The sequence below is a fragment of the Musca domestica genome, unplaced genomic scaffold (genome assembly GCF_030504385.1).
Source record: "Musca domestica strain aabys unplaced genomic scaffold, Musca_domestica.polishedcontigs.V.1.1 8, whole genome shotgun sequence".
NCBI lineage: Eukaryota > Metazoa > Arthropoda > Insecta > Diptera > Muscidae > Musca > Musca domestica.
The window spans coordinates 8,813,126-8,837,046 of NW_026712409.1; the positions used below are offsets into that span (position 1 = coordinate 8,813,126).

The 23,921-nt window shown below is 37.0% G+C and overlaps 2 protein-coding genes and 1 long non-coding RNA gene across 4 annotated transcripts; 2 read left to right on the forward strand and 1 right to left on the reverse strand.

The window, feature by feature from the left end:
• The first annotated feature begins 1,293 nt into the window (after positions 1-1,293).
• On the forward strand, positions 1,294-11,055 carry LOC101887262 (dnaJ homolog subfamily C member 13). Of its 2 annotated transcripts, none has more exons than XM_005174792.4 (21): positions 1,294-1,581; positions 1,643-1,783; positions 2,178-2,322; positions 2,592-2,793; positions 2,859-3,363; positions 3,430-4,227; positions 4,292-4,441; positions 4,504-4,695; positions 4,755-4,874; positions 4,934-5,022; positions 5,085-5,253; positions 5,314-6,772; positions 6,841-7,895; positions 7,967-8,142; positions 8,206-8,740; positions 8,803-9,126; positions 9,188-9,565; positions 9,621-9,788; positions 9,853-9,975; positions 10,038-10,296; positions 10,366-11,055. In XM_005174792.4, the coding sequence occupies exons 1-21, from the start codon at positions 1,390-1,392 to the stop codon at positions 10,479-10,481; spliced, it is 7,296 nt and encodes a 2,431-aa protein (XP_005174849.1). In that variant the 5' UTR covers positions 1,294-1,389; the 3' UTR covers positions 10,482-11,055. The 2 variants fall into 2 exon arrangements, with proteins under 2 accessions (XP_005174849.1, XP_011292961.1); XM_011294659.3 differs by having other exon boundaries at positions 2,595-2,793.
• Positions 10,932-23,145, reverse strand: LOC101894632 (uncharacterized). Its single transcript, XM_005174840.4, has 3 exons — positions 23,074-23,145; positions 11,247-11,464; positions 10,932-11,186 (listed from the first exon to the last, which is right to left on the reverse strand). The coding sequence occupies exons 1-3, from the start codon at positions 23,113-23,115 to the stop codon at positions 10,994-10,996; spliced, it is 453 nt and encodes a 150-aa protein (XP_005174897.2). The 5' UTR covers positions 23,116-23,145; the 3' UTR covers positions 10,932-10,993.
• Positions 13,095-22,587, forward strand: LOC131806644 (uncharacterized). The gene is made up of 5 exons (XR_009344129.1): positions 13,095-13,407; positions 13,468-13,818; positions 13,903-14,075; positions 22,208-22,263; positions 22,336-22,587. It is a non-coding gene; the product is annotated as an uncharacterized LOC131806644 (long non-coding RNA).
• Positions 23,146-23,921: the final 776 nt, after the last annotated feature.

Sequence of the window (23,921 nt, forward strand, 5' to 3'; positions counted from 1 at the left end):
TTGCAACATAAATGCATACTTTCGACGTTAATAGGCAAGATGTTGTACAATTTTGGAATATAACTGTATTATCGTACTATTTTACATTCAATCTTGTGGAATATCCCAAAAAAATAAAAAGTAAGCAAAGCCAACAGAGTTGATTTTTTCTAGTTTCTTTGAAGTTGACCAACCTTACTTTTTGAGTCATGGGTAAACCTTTTTTCTTCGATCTAAATAGTTTTCGCCCAGTTTTGTATAGTAAATGAATTTCAAACTATAAACAACATTCGCTCTGTTCCGGATCCTGCAAGTATCTACTAATTTTGCAATATTTTTCGATATAATAAAGGGAAAATCGGCTAACGCTGTAAGAACTTTTACATTATTGCGGTTCTGGAACAGACCAATTATAATGTCCCCACAGAACACAAGTTGTGCGTACATATCGACGGAGAACATTTTAATTTCGAAAGTTAAATGTCATGAAAAAATTGGATATCGTATGTTAATATGTATAATTTACCATGGGTCGAACCTTGACAACAAATGTCATAAAGTTAATGAGTTCACCAAAAAATAAATACTAAATAATCTTTAAAAATACAAAATACACGAAATACGGCAACTTTACACATGACTTTGAAAATCAGCTGTTTACTTAGTTTGAACGTACGACGTGCCGGACCTACGTTGGTCTTTACGTTCAAAGTTTTCATTTAGCAGTGCCGTTAATAAAATATGACGTTTAGTAATTAGACTGTGTGTGTGTGAGCTGTGTTTTTCGTTTTTGCAAATATTCCCGACCGATGAAATTTGAAGCGAAAATAAACACTTTTAAACAAATAAAAACCAAATAAATCATGAATTTTTTTACACAAACATGTGCGTTGAACAAATAAATGTAGAATTCTTGTAAATTTGTGTAATGCAACTCTTGCTATGCGAGAAAGAAAAGTGTAACAAGACACCGAGAAAATCAGTGCATATGACGTTTACTCCCCTTTTTTCCTAATTTTTCTAATCATTATTGTCGCATATACTACTGCAACTCCATTGATCTAACCAGCATTTTGTTTGGTTATTTAATGATCGCTTAAGACTTGAGTAGAGAATAGAAGTGTGGAGTTTTGCTGGTAATTGTTGTCTAATCCTCCTCCCATATCCTCTACTTTCGTTATTATGTTGGCGTGATAAGTTGATGCTGTTGTGTTACTGCCTGTAATGATGAGTCAAATTGGATGGGGGTCTCCATTGTTGTTTTTTTTTTCGTTATCACAATTTTCTGTTTTTTTTTCTGTCTTAATTTTGCAGATTAATACATGCTATTGATATTGAAAACACAAAAATTACTGGCTGAAAAATACAAACAAATTAAGGTTGCTGAACTGAATATACATAAAGGAGAAAATGGTGCCTCCCAAAGAGAGCATAGATCTGGAGTGTTTCCTGGTAACCAAGCACTCTTGGAAGGGAAAATATAGACGCATTTTGTCTATTGGAAATTTGGGTATTTCCACATACAATCCAGACAAGCTGGATCTTACAAATCGTTGGACTTACTCAGACATTGTATCGGCGGCACCATCTAAAGCATCGAATGTGAGTTAACTTGTTGAATGGATTCAATTGTAATTAACAGATATTCCTCTTGTTGTTGTAGATACCCAATGAATTTATCTTGACGGTCAAGAAAGACAAGAAACTTGATTCAATTAAACTATCATCTGAATACCGCAATGACATTTTGACATCCATTTTGAAATACTACAAAGAATTTGCCGATAAACCCAAAAATGCTCATGTATGTAAAGAAAACAAATTATTGTATTTCATAAAAATGATTTTGCTGTAAGAAAATATGCAAATTAGTGGGCTTGTATATATGGAATGCCATAGTTACGTTGCCCTAACTTTTAATACATTTTACGGTGACTCAGAAAATCAATTGATTGCTAAAAAGCATATCTTATCTAAATTATCTGATTCCATTTGTCTTATTGGATTCTAAAAAGTTTACTATATATTGATGGTTGTTTTAAAATAAGATTTTTATAACATTTACGAATAAGGGAACTTTATTCCACTGAAAAAATAATAATTTCAATTAAAATTTTTATTTATAACAGGCTGCAAAATCTTTTTTTATATAAAAATTATTATTACTACTTCTTAACGTTTCCCCTTTTCTTATTCAGCGTTTTTCAGCTTACAAATACCACTGGTCTGGTATTAGTTTGCCCACAGTTTTGGAAGTGACGCCATGCTCATTGGATCAGTTGGACCCAACAACGAATGAAATACTTGCCAGTTACATGTACAAAGACATTGAAGGCATAATAGGTATCATACTTTCCATGGTTTGTGTACTCGGTGGTAGAGAATACTAGTTGTGTTGTCCCACTTTAGAAAGGATTAATTTATTTTAACCCTTTTTAGTTAATTTACTGCTTCTAACAATAAGTTTTAGTTTACAATTTGGCTCCCATTGGAAAATTCATTCAAAATTTTTTTCACAAGTTATTGTTTGCATACCGCTTCTACTATCACACACATATATTTCACATACAAATATTTCATCTTGTGTTACCCTTTACTGCGCACGTTTTAAGCAGGCATTTCGGACTATGAAGGTGGGATTGTTATGGCCTATGGTGGCTTCAGTCGTTTACATTTGTTCAAGGCCCTGAATCATCATGAAATCGTACAGAACATTGCCCACAAATGTTCACAATTTCTTGGCATAGACATCAAAATACTGAAATCGCAAATAACTCTGGAGCAATTCGAAAGACAAAGATTTGGAAAATACAGGTAGATTATAAGACATATAAATTAACCTAGAGTTGCTATTTAAATTACGTTCATCTTGTTTGCAGTGGTGATCAATTCCAAACTTCTATGACTGAGTTTACTGTACAAAAAATAACTCCACGCCATCCAGATCCTGTAAAGCGTATACTATGCCTTACGGAAACAACCATACTAGAACGTGATCCCCAGACGTATAGTGTTTGTACTTTACGACCTCTGTGTGAAGTATTTGCCTTGGTTCGGGACAAAGATAACTTGCAAAAGTTTTGTATTGAATATAAAAATGGCATTGTTCGTTCGTATACCACAAACGATCGTGATTCTTTGTTGGCCACTTTATTGGACGCAGTACGTTCGAGCGGCAATCAAGATGTACATATACAAATTGTCAATACCCCCAGAGGCAAACGCTATGTGCCGCTCAACAGCTGTGTCGATGAAGAGACTGAGGCTAACCTCTTGCGTTTGGTAATGAATAACTTCCAAAATCCTGCCAAACGTTACGAAGTGTTAGAACGTTTCAATGCAAATGTTCCACATAGTGGTTTAAATTATAGTGTGACACAAGATGTAAGTAGTAGTAGTACCAGTTGGAATACTGTTTCATGTGTTTCATTTCAAATGTTTTTTTTCTAGAGTTTATTTGCAGAGAACAAAGAAAAACTAATACTTAGTGCCCTTCAGGCTTTGGCCCAAAAGGAAGTCGACAATCCAACAGCCCAGTTAACAAACCTAGAACTTGAAGCCATATTTCATGCTCTAACTCGCCTGCTTGCCAGTAAAGTGGGCTATGCTGCATTTACAAATTTACCCGGTTTCCGTGAAATAATTGGCACGAAAATTGTGGCTGCCCTAAGGCGTAAGGATTTGGCCGTGACATATTCAGCCATTGATATGATCAATTCACTGATGCACTCAGTTAATTCTGAGCATGATTTAAAGCAAGAACAACTCAACAAATCCTCAATATTATCCTCGAAATCATTTTTGGAAACCCTCCTCAATATGTGGACGACACATGTCAGCCATGGCAGTGGTGCTTTGGTGTTGTCGGCCATGTTGGACTTTTTGACATTTGCATTATGTGTGCCTTATAGTGAAACTACAGATGGCAAACAGTTCGATATTCTCTTGGAGTTGGTGGCCGAAAGAGGTCGCTATCTATACAAATTGTTCCAACATCCTTCTTTGGCTATAGTCAAGGGAGCTGGTTTGGTTCTGAGAGCGATTATAGAAGAAGGAGAGCTACAAGTTGCCCAGCAAATGCAATCTTTAGCCTTAGACGAGGCGGCTTTGTGTCGGCATTTATTAGTGGCCCTTTACACACCCTCCAATGATCCCACACTGGTTACACATCGTCAATTATCTAGACATTTAATAGGCTTATGGATAACAGATAACGCAGAAGCATTAGAACTATTTAAACGGATATTTGTGAGTACAACTTTCTATATTTTAATGGAAGACATAACTTTATCGTATTTTTTTGTCTATATAGCCTGCTGGCTTGTTAATGTTTTTGGAATCGGAAGAAAGTGTACCCGAAAATGATGTCGAGGAGGACAAATTAAACTTTCGTGATAATTTAAAATTCGCCATACAACATTCCAATAAAACTCGTAAGAATGTCATTGAGAAGCATTTACAGGTGTGTAAAAATAGTTTAATGCATTCATCTAATATTTGATTTTTTTTAATGGATTTACACAGGGTATCAAACATTGGGGCATGAGTCTAATAGAACAGCAGGATAGTGCTGCCCAAGCCTTGAAAAATCGTCCCGTTGTTTTGCGTAATCGCCGTCAGCGCAAAAAGACCTCCGAGTCTGTGGTAAATCTTCCCTATTTCTTTTACAATTTTTCCAAGGATCATAGCTTGCCTAATTTAATATGGAATCATAAGGTAAAGGCAGAGAATATATTTCTGAATGTTTGTTTAATATAGTATATGTTTCATCGTAGACAAGGGAAGAATTGCGTATTTGTTTGGAAAACGAATTACGCCAATTTATAAATGACCGTGATTTGGCTGGCAATACAATAGTAGCATGGAATTATCAGGAGTTTGAAGTGACATACCAAGTAAGAAGGACATTTTTGTCATCGTGAACTATTGGTTTTATTTCAAATCATTGTTTTAGTGTTTGGCTGATGAAATACAAATTGGGGACTATTATATACGTTTGATCTTGGAAAAGGATGATTGGCCACAGAATTTGGTTAAAGACCCGTAAGAAATGAGCTCAAAGAAAATACTAAAAGCTTTTTAAATCATATTTTTTTCCTTTTAAGAGTGGAATTGTTTAATGCTCTATATCGCCGTGTCTTGTGTCGACAACGTGTTAATGATGATCAACTGACAGTCACTTCCCTGCAAGCTTTGGCCAAGGTCTATAAGCGTTATCACAAAGAAATCGGACAATTCAGTGACATGTCATATATATTACAGCTGTCTGATCGTGTAAGAAATTCCGAATTCCATTGTTTTTTTAAATGTTAATTTAATCTTATTCGTTTACAGTGTTACTCACCCTCATTGCGCGATGCCCTTATACATTTAATATCCTGTCTGGTGATGGAAAAGGCCAACTGTCGCCCATTGGTGGATCATGTTCAGTGCCTAGTTGATCTAATCACTTTGGCTCACTTACATCAGGGCCGTGCCCAACCGAACACAAAAACCAATGTTATTGAGGCTGGGCCCAATATGCAACAATACGAAGAAAAAGATTGGTATTACAATATAGAAAAAGAGGGACAGAAGCCCGAGCGTCAGGGTCCCATTACCTATTCGGAGCTAAAGGAATTGTGGTCTAAGGGTATTATCACACCAAAAACCCGTTGCTGGGCAATCGGCATGGATGGTTGGCGTTCCCTGCAACAAATACCCCAGCTAAAATGGTGCCTTATTGCCAAAGGTCAACCTTTGTACAATGAAACGGAATTGTCGTCCATGATATTAGATATACTCATCAAATGTACCAGCTTTTTCCCCTCGAGAACCCAAAATGGCCAAGCAGTCTTGATTCCTGGTCCAAAGCTTTCGCGTAAACTTTCTGAATTCATTTGCCTACCGCACATAGTGCAGGTATGTTTAACCCACGATCCCGGTCTATTGGAGCGCGTGGCCACACTTCTCTGTCAAATAATGCAGGATAATCCGGAAATGCCAAAGGTCTATCTGACCGGTGTTTTCTATTTCATGTTAATGTACAGCGGTAGTAACATTTTACCCATAACCAAGTTTCTTAAAATGACCCACATGAAACAAGGCTTTCGCAGTGAGGAAACCTCCCAATCGGGTATAATGCATCGCAGCATATTGGGTCAATTGCTGCCAGAGGCAATGGTTTGCTTTTTGGAAAATTACAGTGCTGAGAAATTTGCCGAAATATTTTTGGGAGAATTTGATACACCCGAAGTCATTTGGAGTTCGGAAATGAGAAGGCTATTGATAGAAAAAATTGCGGCTCACATTGCTGATTTTACGCCCCGCCTTAGAGGTCACACCATGGCCAGATACCCATATCTTGCCATACCAGCCATAAGCTATCCCCAACTGGAGAACGAGCTTTTCTGCCACATCTATTATCTACGGCATTTGTGTGATACACAAAAGTTTCCCAATTGGCCGATATCGGATCCGGTACAGTTGTTGAAACACACATTGGATGCCTGGCGCAAAGAAGTGGAAAAGAAACCGCCACAAATGACCGTCCAACAGGCGTACAACGACTTGGGCATAGATTTGAATAAACACCCCAAGCCGGATGAGTCGATGATCCGGAAAAGTTATTATCGTTTGGCTCAAATTTACCATCCCGACAAGAATCCCAATGGGCGTGAGGTGTTTGAGAAGGTTAATCAAGCATATGAGTTTCTGTGTTCAAGAAATGTATGGAGCTCCGGAGGGCCAGATCCCAACAATATTGTATTGATCCTGAGAACGCAGAGTATATTATTCGAAAGATACGCCGATGGTAAGTTCGATGTTTTTTGCTATATATAGAGAATAGAAAATATTTAATTCGTTTTGTTCTACCCTTAGTTTTGCGTCCATATAAATATGCCGGCTATCCCCAACTCATTAAAACTATACGCCTGGAAACAAAGGACGACGAACTATTCTCCAAAGAAACCCAGCTGCTCACTGCTGCCTCGGAACTTTGCTATCACACGGTGCATTGTTCGGCATTGAATGCCGAGGAGTTAAGACGGGAGGAAGGCATAGAAGCCTTGCTGGAGGCCTACGATCGTTGTGTTTCCATTATGGGTGCGGATTCCAAACCTGAGTCGCTACACTACCAAGTGATTTCGAATGTTACACGTTGCTTTGAGGTGGCCTGTAACTTTGAAAAGTGTAAACAAAAGATTATTACTCTGCCTCGACTAATGTCCGATGTCTGTCGTGTTGTGTATTTTAAGCACACCCTCTCCGTGAGTTTAGTTACCAGCTTGGCAGCCAATAACTATGAGTTGCAGTGCAATTTAGCATGTAATGGAGTGCTTTGGTCTTTGCTGTTATTCTGCTTTGAATACGACTACACATTGGATGAGAGTGGTGTTGAGGCCAGCGATAAAACCAACCAGCAACAACAGGCAAATACATTGGCCAAGATGTCCGTTTTGGCTTGTATAGCACTGGCCGGCTATGGTCTGGACTTGCGTAACAAACCGGATAGCAAATCTGTAAGTTCATCTGGAAATAATTCCCCCACGACCAGTACGGGGTCCATTACGAACAAACCAATAACCCAACCGCCCAGAGTTAAACCAACAACCTATACCCAAAATGCACAAAATCCCTTACAAAATAAACAGCTTGCCATAACAACGGGGCAAGAGGTTGGCGTCGTTGGCAATGCTGCCGGCAGTAGTAATAATGGATCTGCATCGACGCCAAAAACTGTGCCCAAACAAGACTCAACAAGTGATAAGTCTGAAGCTACTTCACCAGAACGCAACACGACAAAAACATTAGATCTGTTGAGCCAAAAATACACAGTAACATCTGATGCTCAAAATGCCGTCGTTAAACAAGTTCTGGAACGCCTCCTAACCAAGTACATAGCCAATAAACTAACAAAAGAAAAAGATAGTGAGGTAAGCGAGGAGAGAGAGAGGGTGTCCCACAAAAAATATTATTATTTTTATTTGAAAATGGTTATTTTCAGATTTTAAAAATACTTACATCGAACACTCGAAATCCCTATATAATATGGGACAATGGTACGAGAGCTCAATTATTGGATTTCCTTGAACAACAACGATCGGCCTCAGTGAAGGAAACCTACGAGGACATAACAGAAATACATGAATTGGTGGCACAGTTTGAATTCGATGCACACAAGTAAGAGATGTGAAGCAAGTTGTGAACGGTTAAAGGTTAATAGTGGTTCTCCTTTGCTTTCAGAGATGAATTACAGATTGGTGGTGTTTTTATACGTATCTATAATGATATGCCCACATTCCCGATACAAAATCCCAAACAATTTGCTTGGGATTTGTTGGAATACCTTAAGCAAGCCTATCACTATATGATGTGTATGAAAAATTCCTCGCAAACAATACCCTATAGCGGTGGCGAAACCATGTCATCAGAAGGTGCTGGCGGGGATGGTATTTTAAAACCAACACTGGCACCAAATCATCCGCAATTGAAATTGCAACATCAACAAAAAACTGGAAGCACATTCGATGAGGTGCTTAATGCCTACAATCGTTCCAAGTCACGTAAGAAACTGGAGACAGAGGCATTGTTGGAACAGCAACGGATTCAAAGTCAATATAAATATGATTTCGCCAAGGACACAAGTGTAGAACAGCATATTATAATGGTGCTCAAAGCATTGATAGCTGTTATCAAGGCCAATCATGATGTGGAAATTCAGTGCATAGGGAACTTTGAAATGATATTTGGATTTTTAGCCAACAATCTGTTTAGTGATGTAAGTATGGGTGCTCTCTCTCGAATACATTTACAGCATATAGAGTCTTTTTTGTATTTTAGAATACCACTGTCAAAACAGTGGCCCTGGAAGTGGTTGCCTTAGTGTCGAGAAACAAAGAATGTATTACGGAAATTGCAGCCTGTGAAGTATTGGGTAACTTTTTGGTTGCCCTCAAGGATCCTGATTTAAGAGCCAGCCAAGTCAAAGTCTTGGAGACTTTGTCCGGTCTAATGAACGTCCAAGAAATGATCAAAGAGGCTCAACAAAAAGGAGCTGTCATTTATTTATTGGATATGTTCTGTAATTCACGAAATCCCTTGATACGTGAAATGTGTGCCGAAATCTTGGCCAAAATGACAGCTGACAGATTAAGTGGACCAAAGGTAATCAAATCTTAATGGACTGATATTTATGCATAGATTCATAATTATTATTCCATTTTAGGTTCGCATAACTGTAACTAAATTTTTGCCAGCATTATTTGTGGATGCCATGATTGAATCGCCACAAACCTCGGTGCAATTATTTGAATCAATACACGAGCATCCTGAATTGATATGGAACGATAAGACTAGAGACAATGTAGGCAATGCCGTCAATGATATGTGTGAAAGTTTCTATAGAGCTCAGAAACTGAATGCAAAACACGCGTGGAAAGATCCTGAAATTCTCAAAGATATTATTTCCAATGAAATTGTGGTGGCTGGTGTATATTTACGTCTCTTCGTGGCAAATCCAGCCTGGACATTGCGGAAACCCAAACAATTCCTATCTGATCTCTTAGATTTTGTAGTCGATCAAATAAGCAAAAGTTCTTCAGAGGTAAAACTGAACTTGAGAAGAATATGTAACATATTAATTTTTCCAATATTTACAGAAGGATGTACTGGATCTCTCAACGACTGCTTTAGTCGAACTTTTACGTTCCCAGCCAAATTTGGCTGATGATATTCCTGTTTTGGGTCATATTCCAAAGTTATTTAATCTTTTGTCCGTGCAACCAAAGAACACGTTGTCAGTATTACATCAGTTGTCGCTGTCTGAGGTAAGGCCCCAACAATTATTTGCCCAAAGTAACGCTCCTCCAATTAAAATCCGATTTGTTTTAGTTTTGTGTGAGCTCAATATCGCAAACTGAGTGCATATTGCCATTGAAAAAATGCATGGAGCACAATCGAGATTGCATAGAGAAATCTTGCGAAACACTAAGTCGGCTATTTAAGCATCAACATGTAAGTAGCAGCTACAGATTACCATGTATGCAAATTGTATTAAAAACTAAATGTTTTTCTAGGATTCTTTGATAAGTCAATCCTTGGAAGCTGGCCTCATACCCTATTTATTGGGTTTGTTAGATAGTCGCCTAGATTATGTGGACAATGCCTCGGCTGTTAAGGCACAAATCGTAGCTGCACTCAAGGGCATGACTACAAATCTAAATTATGGTGATCGTGTAAATCAAATACTACAAAAACATCCAGTATGGGCTGAATTCAAAGATCAAAGACATGATCTATTTATAACAGATACCAATGTCAGAGGATATTTAACGGGTATGTCGTTGCGCTGCTATTTAATAGCTAATATTGTTAAAATATCAAATATGTTCTTTTTTGCCTTAGGTATCAATCCTACAGCAGGCTACCTCACTCAAGGACCGGCACAAAATGTTGAAGTGCTAACGTCGCCACCACCTATGGACCGAGATGATCCTTCTGCACGACCTCCTGAGGAATAATATTTACCTTTTACAAATATTTTTTAATGTTTTTTTATGGTATTTCTTTCTTTTCTTTCCACACACACACACAAGTTTCTTTATTTGCAACAGAGAAAGAACAACAGAAGTCAACACACCAGAATTTTTTTCTAAAAAAATGTTGTGTTACATTTTTCTAATATAATTTAGGTCTTATTGCAAAATAGTCTTTAATTGATAAACAAAACAAATGTTTTATACAATATATCAAATAATCTCCATTAATTAAAATCAACAAATTACCAAGTTTTCGATATGTGTTATAAACAAACATTTTATTATTATTTTTTTTCTTTATAATTGAAGTTTTTTCCTTTTATTTGCAATATGCAAATAATTTATTACACAAAGCAAGCGTCTTATACATATATATGTATTATAATTATAATTTCTATTTCTACATTAAATACCATTTATAAAAAAGAAATTCAAAATGCATAGTGATGAAATAAAATGTAAAACAATTCATGTAACAATTTAGTTATCGCGATTTATTCCCAAAATACTGTTATGGCCAAACGAATGTAATCGACGCATGAAGCCAAAGCGGTAATGCCATAACGATATTTATCCATATACAACTTTAAGATTTCTTCATAGCTTTCATTTGAAATTTTTAAAGCAAATATATATTGTACAAAGCCAATTATATTGAGACCACGGGGAAACTCCAACTGCAAGGTACTATGAATTGCAGTAATGATTTATTAATATATAACGGCGAAATTTAAACATTGATATTACCTTTGTACAAAATATTGCAGCAGACCATAAAAACAAATGACTACAATAATAGGATATAATATTGGCAGCATCAGGAAAAATAAAAATATTATAACACACGTGTAAAATATTTTGAAAATTGTGGGAAATGGTAAGGGTTCCAACCACACTTCAATGAGATTTTCAACAAATGGACGCATATAGTAAATAACTTTTCTGCCTACAGACATTTCTTTCCACTACAAAATTAATATATATTGTTACGTGCCACCTGCTTCGGCACTATGGTGTTGTGGCCGCTAGCTCAGGAGCCATGTTCAGGGGTTGGTTCCATCCCATACACCAATAGCCTTGGGGACGAACAATTAAACAATTAATGGATAAATACAAACTCTACATAACACAAACACTACGTACACCTGGAACAAAGGAGTTTGATATTGCCACTCCCACACTAGCCCGCCCAACCTTGACCCTGAGATCCTACATAACTGTCAATTTTATCAGGGCCCCGTATTCCACACCCACTCCCCTCAGTACAATGTACACCAAATTCACTCTCTCATGAATGAACTAGACAATCATGATTACACAAACAATCATATTACGAACAATTTATTAGTATATAAGATTTCCTTAAAATAGAACAAACAAGCTGAAATTTGAAACATTAACTATCAGGATCTCTTAGTCATTGTTTGAGGAGTTCATATATATCAGACCACCCTTCATTACTTCAGTCAACTAAATGTCACCAAATTTTGGACTTTCTAAGTTATGCAATTAGTACCTGCCTAAACGAGCTCTCTTAGGTGGTGAGGGATCCGCAAACTGGTCCACAATATTCAACGGAACCTCAAAAAAAATCTTGATTATAACACTCAAAGTAATTTGGGGTAACCCTACACTCCAATTTACTTATAAAATTTAGAATAGTTAATGTCCCTCACAAAAACAAGAACATTTATGCTGGACACAAAAAAAAAACACAAATAATAAACTTAGACAACACAACTTAACCTAAATATATTATCTTAATTAAAAATTTGAATATTATATTAGTTCTTTCTCTTAATTTATATGAATTTTTCTGCCTTTTGTTTTTTCTTAAAATTTTATTTAATGGAATTTCTCCCTTTTTCTGTTGCAGGGTCTCCCTCCTGGTTCTGGTTTTTATTTTATGCCAGTGGTTGTATCAAACAAGCGGTAAGTTTAATAAATAACTTTGTTACCTGGCTTTTTGCATTCTTTAGTACAACCTGCTTTGTTCTTTTCCAGGATCACTCTTCCGCGACCTCGTCCACCAGGATAAAGCAGAACCCGGATATCATGGATCAAGGGAATTGGTGTTATGGAGGCGGTTGCTGGGGCCTCAATTTTGCGTTGTGGTGGTTGCTGTGGCCGTCAAAGATGGGCTGACCTCTCCGCTTTTGTTCGCCGAGGAGGCCAGTTGATACCCTCGAGAAATTTAAATTATTTTGGCGAAACAAATCAATTACTAACGCCTTCACCATAAATAATAAAATAAATATCGAGGCTTTTATTGCCTTAAAAAAAAGTAATTTTTATTTTGAAATTTGGCAGGTTTTAATTTTTTTTTTACTTTTATGACCACTATTTTACTGTCGCACCACTTGAATAATCAGGGCGCGTTTTCCTTTTTCCCCCTTTTATACCTACGGGACTGACGCGGCATTTTTCCGCTTTTCGGCTTTTCCTTAATTTTTCCTGACATTTACCTTCTTTATGATACCGACCTAACGAGCCCTTACAATATCGCAGGTTGTATTTTCGATTAATTTATCTACCAAATAATCGATCCAAATACAACACTGGCAGTGGTGGCAATTCTAATTACCATTGGGACAGAACATTTCCGCTTCATTTTTTAAACACGGGTTGCTGCGGTTTGCACGTCGCGGATGTTAGCTAAAAAAAACATCAATTAAAAATTAAATAGTGCCCACCACGCAACAAAACTTCACCGTTTCTAGGCATCTGCAAAAGAAACGGTGATGTGCGTTTGGTTTCGCCATCGTTTCGTTCGTTAGAATTACCTAAAGTGATCGTGATTTCAGTGTGATAGCAAGACACATATCCAAGTATTCAGAAGTCCCATTTCTGCAAAAAAAAAAATCTGTCGATCCTTCGCCCTCGGACATTGTACCGCATTTTCCTGAAGGTAAGCATTCTTATTTGATTGTAGGCTCATAGTTAATTTCATGTTTTCCTATTTTTTTAGGTACTCTCGCTTGAATTTGTCAATGAATGCTTGGCGAATACATGGTTTTTTTGCATGTGTGTGTGTGTGTTTGTGTTCGTTCATCGCAAAAACCAAACCAACGGTAGTTCAGCGGAATGCGGTTTTATGGTGGCGGTTTGCACACACACATGAGAACACATTTCATTGAGGCGTCATTTAAATGACATTGAAAAGCAAACAGAACAAAAAGAAAACGTGTATGAAGAGTCGGTATGGTGTTAACTTGCTGCATGGCGTGGATGGCAGCGCTGCCGCTGTTGCCATTCCGTTTACATCGATCGACAAGCAGATCGTTTCGCTCTGCTTTTGTTCAGCCACATGCACGCGCAGGTATATTACGTTCCTTAAACTGATAATAGCTCTTACCCTTTATTCACTTATATTTCAATATTAATTATATTATTATTTTTTCAGGCCATGCTTGGTACTTTATAAACCGACAAATTCGTGAAATTTTGTGTATAAATAAAGTGAATTTAACCAATATTCTTCGACACTAGTGAAAGGAGGCTGAAATTATACAGGCTGAACAACATAACTTGACGTTGATGTCTACAGTAATTTGGAGGACATTATTAGCATCTCAGGTATGTCGTACTTTTTTTATGAGTTTATTGTGTGTACCATCTCAGTGAAAATTTAAATTGTTTTGTATTCTCCGGAAAAAATCATTATCAACACAATATTAAAGAAATATTGTACCTCACACACTTAAAATTTTTTTATGTCGTGCAATTTCTAGACTTTGTATAATAATAGGATTCTGAATTTGTGCAAGAAGAATCTTCACGTTTCCACAGAGACTTCTGGAATATATTATTTCTCTGAAAAAATTAGTATTGACATGAACTACCTGGGGTAGAGCGAATATGAATCACATGTCCCCATATATTTTACCTGCGTAATCACAAAACAATTGCCGATGAAAAAATAATATAAATTTTGTGATAATTCATCTCATATTGAAAGTAAATACTTTTTCGATTGCTATCACCCAGGGTGCAATGAGTAGGTAAAAGAAAAGTGTTGCATCTAATTAAAAAAAATTCTACGGAATAATAATGAATAATTTGAATAATTACGGAAAATAATTGAATATTTGCGGACAACCATTTCTTCACATGATGGAGAAAATTAAAAAAATTTTTTTGTGAGTTACATTGGACATTCAAATCTAATTGTCTACGCTTTGATTTAGAGGTCTATTATATTACATTTTTATTTGTATTTGCTGATCTATTAGCGCCGGTTATGGAATCCTTCCCAATTGATGATAAAAATGGTAGAAAAAATATGAGGGTAAAATGATGATAATTGAAACCCTGTAGATTGAATCCCTGTTTCATTTAGAATAGACATGTCTTAGTCCCAACGTGGGGAACTCCCACGCCCTGATTTTATGTCTCAAAAGCCGGGCTAATCTAAATCGTCTATAATTGGATTACAATAGTGAATTATAACAAATATTTTAATATTCCTAGATAACTAAATTTCATAATTTCGACATAATTTCCTAAAACCAGGATTGCCTTATATATATTTTCCACTAAATTCATTCCGCTTCCATGTTTACGCAAAACATTCACAAATGACACAATAAGCACGTATATAAAAACTCAACGCAACACAGATAATCTAATATTGCACTAAAGTATTTTTTTACAGCTTACGATACATTTGCTCACATTATTGAATACATATATAAACAAAAGAACATCGTGTATAAACAAAATTATTGCATCATAGATTAACTCTGCTTAATCTAGTATTGCACATAAATTATCTTATCACAGCTTGTTATACTTTTGTTTATATTTTTATATCCTTTGCGTGGAAATTACCAAGTGGTTTTCCTTGGAGCGTTTCTAGCTCATACATATTATTGCCCACTGGTTTTACTACCCTACATTTCAGGAATTTCTTGCAGAACTTCGCATTGATATTATTTTTGAAGTCTGAAAGGGTATGATTTCTCCTATACACTTCCTGTCCCGGTAGAAACTTGACAATACGTGCTCGTTGGTTGTACCTTTTCGCACTAGATATATAAGCTTGGTGTGTGTTTTCTTTTATTCTCTCTCGCATTAATTCTAATTTATCTGATCGATTTATTTGATCAATTTGGTGATCAGTCAGGGATTGGAGTTTTTTTGCCAGTTTGTAATCGGTTCCACTAGTGAACATGTTATAACCAAATAATGCGAAAAAAGGATTGGTTCCAGTTGCTGAATGTACTGAGGTTCTCAATGCTTGTTCGATTTCCGCTAAATAAAGATCCCAATCCCGGTGATCGTTTTCAACATACGTTCGTATGGCGGCTAATACTGACTGATTTACTCGCTCTGATGCGTTAGATTGCGGAGAGTAATAGGCTGTGGTGATGTGGGTGATTTTGTAATCTTTTATCATATCCGCGAAAACTTTTGAGGCGAACTGTTTTCCGTTGTCGCTGTGTATGATCTCGGGTACCCCGAATGTATGGAAGACTTGATTTTCCAGAAATTTTACCACGTTATATGCAGTGGCTTCTCTCATCGCGTGTAGGAATGTGAATTTCGTAAAATGATCGACTACTATAAAGATGTAGGAATTGCCTTGTTTTGATCTGGGATACTTTCCCAGAAAATCTATATACAACTTCTGGAAAGGTCTCTCAGTTATAACTTCGTTGCCTATCGTAGGGTTCATACGCTGATTTGCCGATTTCGTTTCTTTACACGTTGTACAATTTTGTATGAATTGTCGTACCTGCGATGACATTTTTGGCCAATAAAAATAAGTTTTTAATCGTTTTAAGGTTTTCGTTATACCATCGTGGACCGAGCTACCGTAAATGTGTGCTTTCTCAATCAGTACATATGTTATGTCCTGAGGTATCCACAGTTTCCACTCAAATTCCATCATTTCTTGCTCAAAATTTTTGGTTCGAACATAGATTTTATCATTGTCGATTTTTAAATCCGGCAAACGATCTTGGTTTTGTTGTATGGTGTTGCGCAACTCGACATATTCTTCACTTTCAAATGCCGTAGTTTCGAAATCCAATATATTATCGTCACACAATTCCTCTACAACGACATCAGACTCAACCGACATTCGAGACAGTGTGTCCGCTACAACATTTTCCGATCCTTTCCGATGTTCAATTGAAAAATCGTACGCCTGAAGTTGAAGTGACCATCTCGCCAGTCTTCCACTTAAATCTTTTAAGGACATCAGCCACTTAAGACTGGCATGATCCGTGATGATTGTGAACTTCATAAGCTCGACGTACGGACGGAACCTTTTTACCGCTAAAACTGCGGCCAAACATTCCTTTTCTGTGACGGAGTAATTCTTCTGGGCGGAATTCAGTTTTTGGGAATAAAAAGCGATAGGGTTCTCTCCGCCAAATTCATTCTTTTGGAAAAGTACTGCTCCTATTCCATATTCCGAGGCGTCGCATTGAATAAAGAACTCTCTATTAAAGTCAGGGTGCCTGAGAACCGGTGCGGATGTGAGAGCATATTTTAGAGATTGGAAAGATTGCATCGCTTCCGGAGTCATTACGAATTTTTTTCCTTTTTTTAAAGTATCTGTTAGGGCGGAAGATATGGATGCAAAATCTTTTATAAATCTCCGGTACCAACCGGCTGTACCGAGAAAACTTCGCACTTCCCTCGGCGATTTTGGTGGCGGTATCCTCTGGATAGCGCTCACCTTTTCTGGATCAGTCTTCAACATCCCGCTACCGATTATGAATCCAAGGTATTTCAACTCTCGAAAACAGAATAACGACTTTTTGAGTCCAATCGTCAGATTCGCTCTTTGCAGGCATTCAGCTACTTCTTCCAAAATTCTGACATGGTTCTCAAAATCATCAGCTATAATCAGGAGATCATCCAGATATATGAAAACATTGGATTTTAGTCGTCCTGGGATGACCTTATCCATCAACCTGCATAATCTTTGCGCCGCATTGCAAAGCCCAAACGGCATGACCCTGAATTGATATAGTGGTCGACCTGGTACTGTAAAGGCGGTATATGGCTTCGCTTCTTCTTCCAACTCAATCTGCCAGAAGGCATACTTCAGGTCGACACTACTGATAAAATGGGTTTGATCAATTCGGCTTAATATTCCATCGATATTCTGTAATGGATATGCATCCTTCACCGTTAGGGCATTTAGTTTCCTCGCATCGAGGCAGAAACGATTCTTGTTCGGTTTTCGCACGACGGTAGTACGATTACTCCATGGCGAATCACTCTCCTCAATAACTTTCAGAGCGAGCATTTTATCTATTTCATTATATACGATCTCCTGTACGGCCGGCGATAAAGGATAATGTCTATCCTTGACAGGATTCGCATTCCCTACTAACTTAATTGCATGTTTCTCTAATTTCGTACAACCCAGTCCATTTTTTTCAAACGTTGGGAACTTATTTATTATTTCTTCTAGGCGTCTACGTTGTTCCCCTGTTAGTTGGTGCATATTCTTATTTTCGTTGGTCGAGGTTCCACGCATCTGCTCTTGTAAGTCCACGGTTATCTCGTCTATGGGAAATATTTCTGGGGCAATATTAAATAATTTCCAGAAATCTGCTCCTAGATAAAGATCTTGTTCTAGATCTGGGCATAGATAGAAACGCATTTTTAAGAATTGTTGTTGATATTCTACCTCTACCTCTATTTTGCCCACTATGCGATGGGTTTTCCCTGACGCCGTACTTACATTCGTGTCCTGTGGATCAACAATAATGTTTAATTCCTCAACTATTTCTCGGCAATGCTTCCCTAGTATTGAAACCGTAGCCCCAGAATCTAATAGACCCTTTATCTCTTTCCCTTCGATTTTAATGCTAGCGTATGGTCTAGGATCCGTTCTATATTTGCACCGGATGACGGCTTCGGATATCAATTTTTTTAATTCTTTATTTTCTTTATGTCGTTGCCTCAATTTCATTATCCTCATTCTACTTTTCATATTTTTATTTACCCCTATGGATATTGATTCGGAATTATTGCGAGATTCATCTTCCTGAAAAATTTCTGCTCTTTTGTTTTTATAATGTCTCTGCCTGAACTCAATTGGAAGATAATGCCGAATTTGGGAATAGTTATTGACGATGGTATCAACTAATTCTACAGTGGGTTCGTCGCAGCGGGTTGTTCGGAAGAACGATGGTTCCCCGCTAGAACCACGTTCTTTCTCACGTTTCCCGCTTTGCAATTTCCACATTTGGGTGTTATGGTATTTTGCCTTCCACACTTAAAGCAAAATAGTCCTCTTTGGGACGACGGACAATCCCTAAATCCATGACCCGCTATTTGGCAATTCCAACAAACAATTTGGTTTAGGGCCGAAACATCTACTAACTCTTCCGGTTCTACCAAATTCGGATATTCTATTTCTTCTTCTTGCATGGCGTGTACACGTATGGGTCTGTTTATGGTTGGTGGAGGAGCTTGAGATAATGGGTCGCGTCGAAAAAATGTCCTCTCAATTTCCAAACACTCCACTCTTAGCTGCTCTAATGACGACACGGGCATCGAGTACACAATACTCGATAGATTCTTTCTCAAATTTTTCTTAACCAAAGAAATAATCTCGTATTCTGAGACTGGCCTTTCCAGTTTCGATCTCATTAGATTTATTTCATGAAAGAAAGCATCAATGGACTCGGTTGCCCCCTGTTTCCTTTCTAACAGATCCCGCATCGATTCAAATGTTGTTCGCCTTGTCTTGAATCTTTCATTTAACCCATGCTTTAAGGAATCCCAATCGTTAATGTTGTTTGACCTCTGTTGGAGCCAGAACCATTCATAGGCTGGACCAGACACCAAAATATGGAATTCATTTAAAATGTCTTCCCAAGCTAGTTTGTAATGTTGTTGAAAGTATTCCAGCCGGTAGATAAAATCTTCCACCGACAGACTGTTTGGTTTCCCTGAAAAATTTAATCCAAAACGTTCAACTTTTATTCCATGGATGCCAGTACTAATCACGGATGGAATCACAGTGCTTCTGCGATTACCATTATTAACATTATCTCTATGTTGTGTAGGGAACTCATCTGTAGGGTTTCCCGGGGGGTTCGGTAAAGTATTTGGTATTGTTGGCTGATTTTGGACATTTATCGATAACCTGCTGACATTATCGCTCAATCGGTTTATCACCGAGTGAATTTTATCCATTTCTTTGGCAACACTTTCTTCCACCCATGATCTCAAATACCCTCGGGCGTCATTCATACTTTCGCATACCATACTCCTGATTACATTGTTTACATCGCCTTGCTGATTACTTGGAGTAGGCGTTGGAGGTAAATTCGATGGTACCCTAGCACTCTTACTGGTACTCGGTTGAGTGTTGTTAATGGATCCGGACAAATCCCTTATTGTTGTATCCCTAATACCATTGGATTGCTCCATGTTTGAGACTACTTTTTTCTTTTTGTTATTAGGTTTGGGTGATTGTATAGAAATCCTGCTCGTGTCGAAAGCTAGTGTTCTATTGCGTTTACTTCTTCTTTTTCCCGCCGTATAATCACTCATCAGACTTCAACTCGTTTACCCAATTAATTTTATTAAAAAAAATCAATTGTCTATTAATAGCTGTGGGTTTACTTTTTTGTTGTGCCGAAATTTAGATTGCCACAATTTCAGATAATAAAAGCAGGGGTGTATGACTTAATGATTTAAAAATAACTAATTTAGAAAAGTTCTTTAAAAAACAAAATATATAAATACCAAAAAAATGAACAATAGTAATTAATACAATAAAATATAATTAAACCTATAAGTGTACTAAACATATAATCAAAACGCACTAATAAGCAGAACAAGTAAAAAAAAAATAAATAATTAAATCAAATAAAAATAAGAAAATAGTAAATAAAACTAAAATAATAATCAAAATAAGTTAAGGACAAAAACCATAAACAAAAACATTCAAACACAAGACAATATCAATAGTTAATAGTGATTTAAACAATGACGATGAGAGTTCGTTTGGTGTTTTTTTTTTTTTTTTTTTTCAATTGCTTTTGAGGTTGAGTGTGTGGACTTATTTCATTATGTTATAAGAAATCCTATCACGCATTATAAGTGTCCTTTTACGGTTGTTCTGGTGTACTGCTAGACTGGACTTTACATATTCACTTATTTATTTTGTTTCAAAGACAAACATTTAGAGACGACCACCACGGCAGTTTTCCCATCATAAGAGAATACGGATCTCGTGAAGGAGGTTAAATTTTCTTTCGTACAATACAGTTTGCGAAAACTTCTTCACGAACGCTATTGTACTTTTCCTCTCTTATGTCATCTCGATTTGACGACTTCGAAACAATAAATACAAAAATTACATAAAAACATAAATTTGAGGGTAAAACCACGGCAGTTTTCGAAAGAAAATAACGAAAAAGATCTCGTGAACAAGTACTTCCGTACAATGCACATTGAGATGCTTCACCTCAAGCTTTGCACGTTTCCCTTATGTTATACCCTACGTCTATTTTTTCTACTTTAAAATAAAACATACAGAAACACAAAAAAAACAGGTCATAAAACACAATACATTCATTGTTACATTGAACTAACAAGATTATTGCACCTGACCCTTGTAGTTGGAACGACAATCCTAATTTTCTAAAAACCTCATCTACTATTGCACGTTTATCACAAATTTTAAAGAATTAAAGCTGCGTCTGCAACATGAGATAATCGTTGTAAGAAAATGTGATTTTCGCTTATGCCTATTTGAACCCTATAGTTTATTGCACTGTGCTAAGCTGTTATTGCACTGAATTTAAGACATTATAGCTTTCGCTTGGGCGCCATATTGTTACGTGCCACCTGCTTCGGCACTATGGTGTTGTGGCCGCTAGCTCAGGAGCCATGTTCAGGGGTTGGTTCCATCCCATACACCAATAGCCTTGGGGACGAACAATTAAACAATTAATGGATAAATACAAACTCTACATAACACAAACACTACGTACACCTGGAACAAAGGAGTTTGATATTGCCACTCCCACACTAGCCCGCCCAACCTTGACCCTGAGATCCTACATAACTGTCAATTTTATCAGGGCCCCGTATTCCACACCCACTCCCCTCAGTACAATGTACACCAAATTCACTCTCTCATGAATGAACTAGACAATCATGATTACACAAACAATCATATTACGAACAATTTATTAGTATATAAGATTTCCTTAAAATAGAACAAACAAGCTGAAATTTGAAACATTAACTATCAGGATCTCTTAGTCATTGTTTGAGGAGTTCATATATATCAGACCACCCTTCATTACTTCAGTCAACTAAATGTCACCAAATTTTGGACTTTCTAAGTTATGCAATTAGTACCTGCCTAAACGAGCTCTCTTAGGTGGTGAGGGATCCGCAAACTGGTCCACAATATTCAACGGAACCTCAAAAAAAATCTTGATTATAACACTCAAAGTAATTTGGGGTAACCCTACACTCCAATTTACTTATAAAATTTAGAATAGTTAATGTCCCTCACAAAAACAAGAACATTTATGCTGGACACAAAAAAAAAACACAAATAATAAACTTAGACAACACAACTTAACCTAAATATATTATCTTAATTAAAAATTTGAATATTATATTAGTTCTTTCTCTTAATTTATATGAATTTTTCTGCCTTTTGTTTTTCTTAAAATTTTATTTAATGGAATTTCTCCCTTTTTCTGTTGCAGGGTCTCCCTCCTGGTTCTGGTTTTTATTTTATGCCAGTGGTTGTATCAAACAAGCGGTAAGTTTAATAAATAACTTTGTTACCTGGCTTTTTGCATTCTTTAGTACAACCTGCTTTGTTCTTTTCCAGGATCACTCTTCCGCGACCTCGTCCACCAGGATAAAGCAGAACCCGGATATCATGGATCAAGGGAATTGGTGTTATGGAGGCGGTTGCTGGGGCCTCAATTTTGCGTTGTGGTGGTTGCTGTGGCCGTCAAAGATGGGCTGACCTCTCCGCTTTTGTTCGCCGAGGAGGCCAGTTGATACCCTCGAGAAATTTAAATTATTTTGGCGAAACAAATCAATTACTAACGCCTTCACCATAAATAATAAAATAAATATCGAGGCTTTTATTGCCTTAAAAAAAAGTAATTTTTATTTTGAAATTTGGCAGGTTTTAATTTTTTTTTTACTTTTATGACCACTATTTTACTGTCGCACCACTTGAATAATCAGGGCGCGTTTTCCTTTTTCCCCCTTTTATACCTACGGGACTGACGCGGCATTTTTCCGCTTTTCGGCTTTTCCTTAATTTTTCCTGACATTTACCTTCTTTATGATACCGACCTAACGAGCCCTTACAATATCGCAGGTTGTATTTTCGATTAATTTATCTACCAAATAATCGATCCAAATACAACACTGGCAGTGGTGGCAATTCTAATTACCATTGGGACAGAACATTTCCGCTTCATTTTTTAAACACGGGTTGCTGCGGTTTGCACGTCGCGGATGTTAGCTAAAAAAAACATCGATTAAAAATTAAATAGTGCCCACCACGCAACAACATTTACGCTTATATGTTTTATATAATACCTTTACTTACTTTTTTGCGTGTGTGCAACGGTTTATGCCATACTTTCTTCATATTCCACTTAAAATTTTTAAAAAATTTAAATTTTATTCCAGTAATAAAGGCAAATTTCGAAATTTGATTGATTTTTTACGTTACATTTCAAAAAAATCGTAGTGTCTAAAGTTCCCTACTATATGTTATCAATCCATCGTGAGTGCCATAATATAAAGGGAGAGCTGGCAACACTAGAAATTGTCATATGCAATCGCTGTTTTTATTTTGGTTTTTATCTTTATCACACATTCCCGTTTTGCGCTTTTCGGGCACTGAACGCCGTCATCGAAATGGAAATGGAACTTTGTAATCTAGGAGATAACGGAGAAGAAGAAGAAAGCCGGCAATCGAAAGTCGACTTACCTATCCCTATAGAGAACGCTATCAGCCGTTTTGTTTTGATTCCACATATTCTTTTCAGTGTTGCCACATCTGATAGTAGCTAGTTCCGCGCTCCTTTGGTGAATGTGTTCAAACCACTTATGTTGTCGGCCGTTTTGTTTTGATTCCTTTTGTGTTGTCCGCCTTTCTGTTTTGATTCACATCTTTATTAGATTTTCTTTCTGTGCTCTCTTTCTTTTCAGTGTTGCCACATCTGATAGTAGTTAGTTCCGCGCTCCTTTGGTGAATGTGTTCAAACCACTTATGTTGTCGGCCGTTTTGTTTTGATTCCTTTTGTGTTGTCCGCCTTTCTGTTTTGATTCCCATCTTTATTATCGATTTTCTCTCTGTGCTGTCTTTCTTTTCAGTGCTGCCAAGTATCCTTTGTTCGTTACTTCACTCTCCCGGTGGCGTCGGTGGCGACGGTTTGGTGTGTAAATTGT